The 12,153-nt window shown below is 61.9% G+C and overlaps 1 protein-coding gene across 1 annotated transcript in view; it reads left to right on the plus strand.

Moving 5' to 3' along the window:
- Positions 1 to 5,270, plus strand: part of LOC125362634 (two pore channel protein 2-like) — a 12,962-nt gene extending 7,692 nt beyond the window's left edge. The window contains exon 8 of the mRNA XM_048361448.1: positions 4,764 to 5,270. Within this exon, the coding sequence (XP_048217405.1) occupies positions 4,764 to 5,270 (507 nt within the window). The remainder of the gene's footprint in view (positions 1 to 4,763) is intronic.
- The last annotated feature ends 6,883 nt before the right edge of the window (positions 5,271 to 12,153 follow it).

Genomic DNA, 12,153 nt, shown 5'->3' on the forward strand with positions numbered 1-12,153 from the left:
AACCTGGTGGGTGAGATGGGCACCCACATTGCGGCACAGCCTTTCTTGCCTGTGGACCCTGTGTTCAGACTCTTGCGGGTCCCCTGGGTCCGAACTGCCTCTCTCTGGGGAGGAAGCTGGGGAGACTCTGGGAGCCAGGATGTTTCTGGTGACAGGCACCTGGCTGTTTGGACCGTGGCCCCCCCCCCCCCCCCCGCAAAGGGGAGGCAGTTTATGAAGGCAGAAGGACTTCCTGGGGGAGGCGGCCTTTGGCTGGGCCTTGGGTTTGTACCCTGCTCAAGGGCTCCCCCGCGGGCACCTCCCAGGGGCCTTCGGATTGGAGGCAGCCTCGCCCTGTCATCTGCCCCAGGCCAGGCCGGGGGAGCCCTTCACCCATCCAAGGTGGAAAGCGGTCCTCGGGCCCCGACGGCGCCCGCCAGGTCACCGCGGGCTCAGGCAGCCCGGCCCGGGGCAGGGCCGGCAGGACCCGTGGGCGGGGGGGGGGGCAGCCCCGGCTGAGAGGTGGGGAAACTGAGGCCGCCGGCCCCCTACAGACCCGCCCCCCCTCAGAACGCTCAGCTCACTCCCCAGAAATTCCTTCCCGGGCTCCGCCCCGCCGCCGCCCCGCCCACCCCAGCCCACCGGGGGCGGGGCCGAGGCAGAGGGGCCCGTCATTGGCTGGGAAGGGTGTCCGTCCGCGTGAGGGCCCGCCCCCCCGCTTAACCCGAGGCCTCCCGGAGCGGGCGGCGCCCTCAGCCCCGCGGGGTGGCGGGGTGGCGAGGCGGGGCCGCTCCGGGCCCCGTCCCACGGGGGGATCCGGCGCCTCCCCGCCCCCGGGGCCCCTCCGTGCGCCCGGGGCCCGCACTCTGGGGCCCCTGCGCGCCTTCGCCCCGCGTGCCCGGCCCGGTGGAGCGCTGTGCGAGCGGGGTGCCACCCGGGCCCCCCCGACGCCACCCTGGGCCGCTGCCCGGCCGCCCCAGCCCGCGCCCCAGACCCTCCCGGCCCCCCAGGCCCTGGGCCCCCAAACAAGGCACCGACTTCCCTGTGGTTCGAATGCCCCCCCTTTTCTTAGTCGCCCTTCCAGGGGGGACCCACCACCTCCCACGGGGTCCTGGCCAGGAGAGCCTCGCCCTGTCACTCCGCCGCCCCAGGCTGGTCCCCGAGTGGGCAGAGGCAGGCAGGAGAGGGGCGCTGCCGGATTGGATTTGTCCCGGTACCCCGGCGCTGAGCAGCGATTTCACTGGAGCACAGCGCCAGCCGAAAGCCAAGCGGACCCCAGATGGGCTCTATTGAAGACATGTGTGCGACGTGTGCGTGCGTGCGCGTGCGTGCGTGTGCATCTCGTGCCAGGCCGTGGCAGAGCCAGCTTCCACGAAAGCTGAGCCCTTGCATCTCAGGGCAGGATGGCTTGGCCACCTCTGCCGGCCCACGGCCACCCACCCCTGTCCTCTGTCCTCGAGGGGGGTTCTCGGTGGGCAGCTCCCCGGCGGACAGCAAGCCTGGGCGTTTGCGGGGACCCGGGCCCCCCGCTCGCAGCTCGAGGGCCAGCGAGACGGGGCGGGACCCTCGTCGGAGGCCGCAGTGCCCACGCCAGGGCCGTGCCCAGCCCGAGTCGCAGCCTTCGTGGAAGGCTGTGGCGTGAGCACACGGAGGCCGACTCCCCACGCGCGGGGTGCTGCCCGCGGCGGGTTTCCTCCTCGCTCTTGAAGAAAGCAAGCTCGACTGTGAAGTGGGGGGGGGGAGGGAAGGGGAAGGGAAGCCCGTACAGGAGGACCGAGCAGGAGCTGCTAGTGCAGGCTGCCTAGGGACTGAGGCTGCTGTTTGGGGGGGGGTCAAGGTCTGTTGTATAGAAGGGGGTTCTGGAAGGTCGGGAATGACAGGAGACTTCTGGTAGGTGGCAGCTCCTGTCCGTGGGCTGAGGGCTCCAAGCCGGGGGAGGGGGAGGGGGCTTTCCTCAATGCCCTCCTGGGCTTCTTCACCCCGGTGGGTGTCCCCATCCCTGCCCCTGGGCCCGCCCACCGCCCAGATCCCCGGGCCCCAGGGTGCTACCTGCGGCCGTCGGGTCCGCCGAGCCTTCCCTCGGTGCAGATCCTTCCCAGGACGCCCCACCGCCGACCCACGGGGGCACTGGGCGGCCAGGCACTGCCCGAGGACCAGCCCTCGCCGGCTGGAGGAGAACCCGCCCCAAACCCATTCCAGGCCCGGCAGGAGGAGGAGGGGGAGAGGAGGGGAGGGAGGGAGGGAGGAGGGGCTGAGCCGCGATGAGGCTTCAGGAAGGAATGCTCGGCTCAGGAGCCCCCCCCCCCCCCCCGCACTGGGAACTCATCTCCCCGCCTGGTGACGTCACACTTGGCCTGAGCACTGTGGCCGGAGTCCAGTTGTTAATCTCCCTTGCATCCTGAGGCTCCGCTGGGCTGCCCGGTACAGGAGGCTCCGGGCCATCCACTTGCCTAGCTGGTGCCTTTGGGCTGCTCCCAGTGGGATTTCCGGACAAGAAGGTGGGGGGCAGGGGGTCCACCATCGTTTCCGTGGACCAATGGGCGGGCGTAGAGCATGGGGGAAATGGGGTGAGGCGACCCCACCCAGGTGGCACCCACTCTCTCTCCCCCCACCCCGAAACCTGCCCCGGGTCCCCTCAGTGGCTTCTAGAACCAGGAATTCCCTTTCCCCGGTCCTAATAGCAATCAGATGGCTGCGGGAAGTCAGGGCGCTCCCGGCCTGGGCCGAGCAGGGGAGCTGGCGGCCTGGGGCTTGCTGCGTGCGCTGGGCTCTGGACGATGACTCAGCCTGCCCCCCTCAGGGGGGTCCTGGAACACTTCCGTGGCTAGGGCACAGAGCCCAAGCTTGGGCGTGGGGGGGGGTGGCCAGAGGGTGGGGTGCTGGAAAAGGCTCCCCCTGCCCTGAGCCAACTTTCTCATGGCCTTAGAAGCCTGCGGGAATTCTGGGCTTTCCCGGGGGAGCGAATGAATGGTGCCCAGATGGGGGGGATCTGTGCTCCCGGGGCATCTGGCTGGGTGCACGCATAGAGCTTGGCACTTGCACCTGCCCTGGCCCTGGCACCCCGCCCGCCTCCTGCCCGGGGAGGGGGGCTGAGAGCAGGAGGCAGAGGTAGGTTTTGTGAAGGCAGAGCTCAGCAAGCGTCCTGGGGTCTGCGGGGGGGGTGGGGGGGCTCAGGCCACACCCGTGGGAGAGCCGGGCTGGGCGGCGAGTGTCAGGCAGGGTGGTGACCCACGGCCTCCCCAGGGCGGCCAGCTGGGGCCCCAGCTGGGCGCTTGTTTACACGGGAGGCCGGGGAGGCCGAGTTCAGGGTTCCAGTGTAATTGCACTTGGCCTCTTGAAAGGAATCGTGTGAAGCGCAGAGGCTCTGCAGCCCGGGCCTTATTTGGTATGCAGATGGGTTTCTTTCAAAACAAGAGCGAGGTGCTGGGGAGGGACAGGCCACCCTCAGGGCCAGCTGCTGCGGGCCGGTGGCTAGGGCCACCGTCCACCTGGGCTAGGTGACAGAGCCCCGTGGCTGGGGACTTCGGGGCAGCGGATTTCACTTCTCCGTTCTGTCCCGGAGATCAAGAGCGCGGTACCTACACACTGGGGTCTGGGGCGGCCCCGGCACATCTGGCAATGAACTCACCCCACTCCAAAGGTCCCTACCCGGCGGCCCTGCACCATCATCTCTGGAGGAGGGGCTCTGTGCCTGTGCTTGGGGGGACACAAATATGCAGTCTCTAAGTGGGCAGGGGCGGGCTGGGGCCCTGGGGGTGGGGCCGGAGTGGACTGATTTCCTGGAGGACCAATGGAAGGAGCCCTGTGGCTGCCCCCATCATTCTGAGGCAGGCCAGTTCACCCAGGCTGTGGCTTTCTTGTGGAGTGTCAGGGAGGAAGGGGTCAGATGCCAAGGACAATCCTTAAGCCTCTTGGTGCAGTTGCCCCCCCCGCCCCCCTTTTATTCACTGGCTCTCCGGGGCTCAGGGCTTGCCTGTGAGGGGCCAGGCAAAGTCCGGCAAGTGTGGTACTGAGCCATGCTCCCTATTTGTTCTACCTCCAATGTGCACACTCTAAATGAATGCCGCGGAGCCTCCCCTCTCCGGGGGAAGGAGCTTTATGTTCTTCGCTGTCCCTGCCAAGGGCCTCACAGAGGGGCAGGCTCTCTAGAGCCCTCGGCCCCATCCCAATGGTGAAGGACTGGACTCCCCTCAGCCGGGGGCGCTGGGGGGGCAGGAGGAGGCCGGGGCTGGGTGGAGCTGCCTCTCCCAGGTCCCTTTGTGGCCCCCGCTGGTGGCTGCTGACTGGGTGACAGACAGGGTGTGGGCCTGGTACCCCACTCCCCACTCCTCCAGCCTGCAGTGTGGCGGGGGCTGCGTGCGTGCGTGCGTGTGCGTGTGTGTATGTGTGCATGTGTGTGTGCGTGTGTGTGCGTGCGTGCGTGCGTGGTGTGCGTGTGTGTGTGTGCGTGTGTGGTGTACTGGAGCACCGGGGACACCAAGCAATGGCTCTGTGCCCATGAACAGGATGGACACGGCCCCTGCCTGGGGTCGGCACAGTGAGGAGGTGGCCGGAACGGGCCGGGCCCTTCCTGGTGAAGGAAGCCCGGGCTCCCGGGTGTCCTCGTTGAGGAGAGGACAGTGCGGGGGTGAGAGAATCAGAGCTTAGTCCCCTGGTGTGGCCACGGGGCTGATGATTACACGGGGCTGTGGCCCAGGCCCTTCTCAAGCCTTAAACAGTCGAGATTCTCTTGCAGGCCAGGAAAACCCCTGCCTGGGCGGCATCTGGCTTTCCTGATCCCCCAGCCCCCCAAGAGTTCCTGCACGCCCCCTGAGAGCTCCCCCAGGCCCCGAGAGCTTCCCCGGGCCCCCGAGAGCTTCGAGAGCTTCCCTAGGCCCCCGAGAGCTTCCCTAGGCCCCCGAGAGCTTCCCCGGGCCCCCGAGAGCTTCGAGAGCTTCCCCAGGCCCCGAGAGCTCCCCAGGCCCCGAGAGCTCCCCCAGGCCCCCGAGAGCTCCCCAAGCCCCCAAGAGCTCCCCCAGGCCCCGAGAACTCCCCTGGGCCCCCAAGAGCTCCCCTGGGCCCCCGAGAGCTCCCCAAGCCCCGAGAGCTCCCCGGCCCCCGAGAGCTCCCAGACGCCCCCCGAGAACTCCCCAGGCCCCCGAGAACTCCCCCAGACCCCCCCACCCCGAGAGCTCCCCCAGGCCCCCGAGAGCTCCCTAGGCCCCCAAGAGCTCCCAGATGCCCCCCCGAGAGCTCCCCCGACCCCCGAGAACTCCCGCACGCCCCCAGAGCTCCTGCTTCTCACAGTGTGAGAAGAGAGGAAGCCTGGCTCCCGCCCCCTCCCCTGCCCCCTTCATCCGCGTTTGAGGTCTATCCTGCAGTCTACGCCCAGCAATGGGCTTTGCCTTGGAAGCAAGTGCTGTTCTGTTTCCAGGGCTCGGCCTGCTCCGTTTAGCCATTTGCCTTCTCCTTCCTTTCTTCATCTGTGATCAGAAGCCTGTGAGCTATGAATTCAGTCCCCAGTACTGGGGGGCAGGGGGGGTCCTGAACAATGACCCGCATGTGCCCCCAGCCTTGCCGCCTCTGCCCCGCAGGATCCTGCCCCCCGGGGTTCCTTGGGTCAGAAGGAGCCCCTCTGGGCTGGGCCTTGTGCTCCTGGCCGGGCCTGGGGGGCTGGCACGGTGCTGGGCACCCTGAGCTCTGTGAACTGTGTGCAGGGCAGCCCCGAACTCTCCACTGTCCTGTCGAAGCCTGGGGCCCCACGGACCTGGGGTCGGCTGGGACCCCAGGGGTGAAGAGCCCGGGTTCCTCCCCAAGGAGAAACACCTGGAGGCCCATTTTATGCCACTGCCGCCTAGAGTTCCCCTGAGGCTGGCCCTGCACCAGCTGCTAACAACAACACAAAAACCCTGACTTCCATCCCTTTACCTTCCTTCCTTCCTTCCTTCCTTCCTTCCTTCCTTCCTTCCTTCCTTCCTTCCTTCCTTCCTTCCTCCCTTCCTTCCTCCCTTCCTCCCTCCCTCCCTCCCTCCCTCCCTCCCTCCCTCCCTCCCTCCTTCCCTCCCTTCCTTCCGTGCTAGCACTCAGTGCGTCCCGTACTGGCTCAGCTCGCTCATAGCTGATGCTCCACCATTTGAGTTATGCCTCTGGCCCAGGTTTTTTCTAGTTAATTGGAGATGGAACTGAAATCCTCCAGGCCTCAGCCTCCGAGTAGCGGGGGTACAGCTGCGAGCCTCCAGCGCCCGGCTCCAAGTCTGCTGTCTCCCCCTCCCGCTTCCCCAGGCTCCGGGCTGGTCTCCGGCTCCGGTGTGGCCTGCCCGGAGAGGACTCAGCCTCCCCCCGCCTGCCAGCTCTGCAGTCAGCCCGAGGCCCCTCAAGTGTCTCTCCGGGGCCGCCTTCCACCCTGCAGCCCCTACAACTCCCCTCTCAGCACCCCCAACGGCAGCTGGCTCCCAAGCACCGCTAAACAAAAAAACCACTTGTCCCCAGATGGCCGCTCCTGGCTCTTGAGCCACAGAGCTGAAAAAGCACCATTCTGGACCCACAGTCGTAGATAACAAGCCATCGGGTGTCCCCAGATTCCTATGGCCTGTGTCACGGGCAGCCGGCTCAAAATAGCAAGTGCAGCCCCGCCTGGACGGGAAGGAGCTGTCTCTCCCAGGGGTCGCCCCGCGACGGGGCCGAGGATCCGCTTCCCAACGGGGGCTTGCACTCTGTGCCCGGCCTGTGTGCTCTGCTCCCTGGCTCGGGCCAGCTGGGCGGGCGTCCTCTGGCTCTCTCGCTCGCGGTGTGACTCAGCCAGCGTACACGGCCCCGGAGCCTCAGTTTCCCCAGATGCAGCAGACGACGCGTGGCCGGGCCACAGCAGCGGCAGTTTCGAGGCTGAGGAAACTGGAGAGTGAGTGCTTTGCGACTTCAGCAACAGCCCGGGAGAAACTGAGGCAGGCCCCGGGATGTCGCTGCAGTCAGCCGCCACGGGGCGGATCTGGCAGAGCATGGGCCCTGGGCCTTGTCAAGTCTCGCGATAAGACGTACCTGGGCTGGAGGTGGGGCCGGCCTTCCCGCCCAGCACTCGGGAGCCTGGGCTTAAGGATCTCTACTTCGAGGCCTGACTCAGTGACATTTTGGTCTCAGAAACAAACAAACACAAGAGACGTCCGTCTTTATCCTGGCTGGAGACCCAGAGCTTGTGAAGCAGAGGCGTCTGGAGAAGAGCATCTTCTGTTGCACAGGAAGACCCCTCCAGCCACCTGTGTGTGTATGCTAATGAGGGCACCCGGGGTTGGTGGCCCCTTGCCAGGAGGACCAATCACATCACAGATTAGAGGGTTGGCGCCTTTGGTCCCACCCCCACCTCCAGGGAGGAACTGGGGCTGGAGATTTGATCCAATCACGAATGGCTGGTAATTTCCTTGCCTTGCCCACAGAAGGAAAGCTGACGAAGACCCCTAAAGGACTAAGGACTAGGTTGGTGAGACTATGGAGGTCCCGGGAGGGAGGCCAGGAAATTCCCCGTACCGCGCCCCGTTTGCCCCTTCCATTTGGCTGTTTCTGAGCTGAAGGCTTTGTGATTGACAAGTAGTCATTCGGCAGGCCGTTTCCCTAAGTTCTGCAGCCATTCCTGAAGAGTGTTTAACTCCAGAGGGTTGGGGCCAATTGGTCAGAAGGGCAGGAGGTTCCATTCTTGTGTTAGACAGGAAAAAAAATTCAGGCAAGATGCAAAGGTAGTAAAAGTGACAGGAGGGTTTATTTGGAAGGAAATGTGGCAGAGAAAGGAGATTATTAAGTGTCGCAACGCATTAGGCATAAGCAGAATAAGTGGGGGGCAGCGGGGCTTCTCAGGAGATGCAGCTGTTACCCGCTCAGTCCCGGCTTTCCTGGAAGCCAAGGTGATCGTGCAGGGGGAGAACGGTTCGGAACAAGGACAAACAGCAAAATGGAAGCCCCGAGGCCGGGCACAAGCAGCTTAAGTACCCATTACAGCACACTCCCAGTGGTGGGAAAGTGGCTTGTTGGTCGGGTGTAGACAGCAGCGTTAGCCGCTGGGGTCTGCGCGCTCACTGAGGTTGCCTGGGCACCGGTGCCCGTCCTCAGGTGCAGTCACGCGGTTCAATGACGTCCCCGTGCCCCTCTGTCCCTCAGACAGGTCTGCCTGGCAGGGGGAAGGAGGGAGGGGGCGGGGTGGGGGGCAGCCATGTCCCCGCTGGCCTCTGGTCTCAGGGCCGCTGTCCCCGTTCTAGGGCACTGTGGAGAACCCCGGACGGGGCAGGAGGAGCAGGGGCTCGGTGGTGGGCAGAGGGCCCTTTGGGTGTGTACAGCCCTGCCGGGGTCGTGGTCAGGGAACTGTAAACCGCCAAGGGGGCGTGGTCACGGGCCTGTGACCGTGGGGGGTGTACTGCAAACCATGTGTAGGGATGGTCACGGTATCTGCACCCCTTTCTCTACCGTCTGGGAAATGCAGTCCAGGTCCCTATTTATTTTATTGTATTACTATTTCCCGTGCCAGTTCTGGGGCTTGAACTTGAGTCTACCTCTGACTTCTTGCTGGTTCATAAGAGTGTCATGGACTTTCCTGCCCAGGCTGGCTTTGAACAGTCATCTCGGATCTCAGCCTCCTGAGTAGCTAGGGTGACAGGCGCGAGCCACCCGCGCCCCGCAGTTTCCTCAGAGCTCTGGGGGTTTCGGCTGCTCCTGCCGGGAGGCTGCCACCCACCGCCGGCTTGGGCTCTCATCTTCTCGTGAGAATCCTTCTTCACAAGAGGGGATACGCTCCCCTCTTTTCAGAAGGGGAAACCGAGGCTGAGAGAGGAGCACGCTGTGGTGGAATGCGGGCCCCTGTTCCTGGATAGAGCCTTGCACACAGGCGGTGCTCAGCACCTACTGTATACTTTATTTATTAGTGCGGGAAGGGCTGGCCGGGCTGAACTCACAGGATAACTGGGCCCCAGGGGGGCTGCTGGGGTGGGGCCTGGACTGCACCACCGGGGTGGGGGGTGGGGTGGACCACCCAACCCCTGCCTCTAGCTCCCCAAGTGGAGAGAGAGATTCCTTCCACTCCTCACAGGGTGTGTGTGTTGGGGGGGGTCCCCTGAGGTTATGACTCCACCCTGCAGAGGGGGAACTGAGGCACAGAGGACGATGATCCTCGCCGGAGAACTCCACGGAGGCCAAGCTGCCACGGCTCTGACAATCCAGCACCACCAGATCCACAAATGGGGATGGCCAGACACCTTGAAGACACCCGGGGCCCCCCGCAGCCCTTCCTGCCCCTGGTGGCACCCGTAAGTGTTCGGCCAGGCTCCGGATGGCATGCTGGACACAGGCCCCGTGCCCCGCGCCTGAACAGGGGCTTTCCCTGTGAACCCGGGGCAGGGCCCGTTGTGCTGAGCCTTGGCGCCCCCTAGTGGGGCCGCCCTGCGCCCACAGCCCACTTCTGTCTCCCTCCGTGGGATGGTCTCCGTGGGGATGGTCTCTTCTGGGAGCCCCAAAGGAACGCTGACTGGCGGATGCGGTCCACCCCGCCCCCAGGGAGCTAGCTGAGTGGCCGGGGAACTCTCCAGTTGGAATTAATTTAACACTTTACGGGGGACAGCCTACTTTTGCAGGGTGCCGTGGGCACTCATTGCCTTTCTCTCAAAATAAAAAAAGAGTCTTTTTGTGGGGTTTAAAATGCATGCATCTGGGCTGGGAATATGGCCTAGTGGCAAGAGTGCTTGCCTCCTACACATGAAGCTCTTGGTTTGATTCCCCAGCACCACATATATGGAAAACGGCCAGAAGTGGCGCTGTGGCTCAGGTGGCAGAGTGCTAGCCTTGAGCAAAAAAGAAGCCAGGGACAGTGCTCAGGCCCTGAGTTCAAGCCCCAGGACTGGCAAAAAAAAATAATAAATAAATAAAAATAAAAATGCATGCGTCTTCATGTAACGGTACGCGCTGTGTGCATCACCTTTATCATAGCCCAGGCAGAAAGGTCCACGAGACTCTTCATCTCCAAATGGCCACCCAAAGCCAGACGTGGAGGCGTGACTCACACGGTAGAGGAACCTCCGTGAGCAAGTCGAGTGAGATCGGGAAGCCCCGAGTCCAAGCCCTTCCTTCTGCTTCTTAGATGGGGTCTTTAGGTGCAGGCTTCACGGTAATGCGTCTGGCAGTGGTTTCTGGATATAACACTAAAGAGGCATGCAACTCCAAGAGACACATCAGCTTTCATGAACATTAAAAATATGGCCGGAGGTGGCGCTGTGGCTCAAGTGACAGAGCACTGGCCTTGAGCACAAAGAGGCTCAGGGACAGCACCCAGGCCCTGGAGTTCAAACCAAAAAAGTACACCACAGAATAGGAGAAATGCTATCTGCGAATCACATGCCTGTCCAGAATATACGCAGAACTCCACAAATTCAACAACAAAACCCCAACAGAGCCGGGGGTGTGTCTCAGTGGAGGGGCACCTGCCTGGCAAGCACAAGGCACGGAGTCCAAGCCCAAGTACTGCCAAGGAGGGGACAAAACAAGACAGAAACCAGGCAAAAGGTGGAAACAACTGGCTGATGGCTGAGTCAATAAGCGGGCGTGGCACACACATGTAATAGGATATTATTCAGCCTTCTTCTGTATGTATTTGATTGTTATTATAAAGGCGAAGTGCAGAGGGGTTACAGTTACAGAAGTTAGGCAACACATACATTCTTTTGGACAGTGTCACCCCTTCCCTCCTTTCCCCCTAGGTTTTCCCTCTTGTCCCCACCTGCAAGTTGCATTTGTTCACCCTTTTTTTTTTGGCCAGTCCTGGGGCTTGGACTCGGGGCCTGAGCACTGTCCCTGACTTCCTTTTGCTCAAGGCTAGCACTCTGCCACTTGAGCCACAGCGCCCCTTCTGGCCGTTTTCTGTATATGCGGAATATGGGGAATCGAACCCAGGGCCTCATGTATACGAGGCAAGCTCTCTTGCCACTAGGCCATATCCCAGCCCTGTTCACCCTTTGTTATTCAGCCTTTAAAAGGAAGGGAATTCAGTTGTCGCTACAATGGGCCTTGAAGGGCGCTGAGTGAAATAAAGTGGCCACAAAAAGACCAGTTTTGTGTAACTCTACTTCTCTGAGGCACATAGCATAGTCAAGTTCACAGAAAGAAGGGAGGTATGGTAGTAAATGCCCACAATCCAGCTACTCAGGAGTGTTGTTAACCGCACGATGGGACCCTGGAGCCAAAGAAATGAGAAGGGAGACAGAGGATAGAAAGCGGGGTACCAGGGAGGCCAGCACCCACAGGGAAGGTTAGTATAGGTGCGTACAGAAAACATGTTGTGGTTACAGTCATTAACGTAAGACATAACTCGGTGTACATAGTAATAACAAGCTCCCCATAGCTAGGAAGCAGTGAGAAACAGTGACCAAAACATAAACACTCGTCTTCCTATTGTCTCAAGAGTCAGAGGGCCAATTGACTGTGACTTGGACACCATTGGGCCCAGTTAGTTGGAACTTACAATCCGCCTTGCCTTGCCTTGTTTTGACTTTTCCAGGGCCCAGGTCTCAGCCTTCTGAGTTCTGAGGGTGTTGGTCCAACCTCTTAATCCTTTCCTTGTCTCACAGCTCAGCTCCAGAGTCCGCTACACAGGAGGTTGAGGCAGGAGTATAAAGATCTCTTTCGAGCAAGACAGGCCTCAAAAGGGACGAAGTCGATTGTAATTGTAATTTTAGGAATGGGATAAAGTTCCAGCTTTTCAAGTTGAAGAAAGCTCTGAAGATGTCAGTTGTATAATACTGTAAATGCATACATTTAACACCATGGAGGTGTGTGTGTGTGTGTGTGTGTGTGTGTGTGTTCTGCACTTAACACTCTCATAGAGAGGGGAGTCAGGTTGGAGGCATCTCTTTGGCAGCATTAGGGCTTCTTATGGTCATGGTGGCTGGGATGAAGGAAAGTTCTGGTCTCCAAGACCCAGCAAATCAGCCTGGACTCTGATCCTAGTCTCCTGGAAAGGAATTCAGCCCGCACCCAGGGTGAGCCAGCCTTTCTTGCCCGTGAGGCCCTGGGGCAGGAACTTAGTCTGCTTGCTGGACTTCGGATCTCCAGCACCGATCGACAATGAATGGGAGCCTATTTCTATTTATTTTCTGGTGGTTATCTGGTTTGAACGGGGCTTGGGTGCTGTCCCTGAGCACTGTCTCTTGGCTTCTTTTTGCTCAAGGCTAG

The sequence above is a fragment of the Perognathus longimembris genome, chromosome 13, assembly GCF_023159225.1.
Source record: "Perognathus longimembris pacificus isolate PPM17 chromosome 13, ASM2315922v1, whole genome shotgun sequence".
Classification (NCBI taxonomy): Eukaryota; Metazoa; Chordata; class Mammalia; order Rodentia; family Heteromyidae; genus Perognathus; species Perognathus longimembris.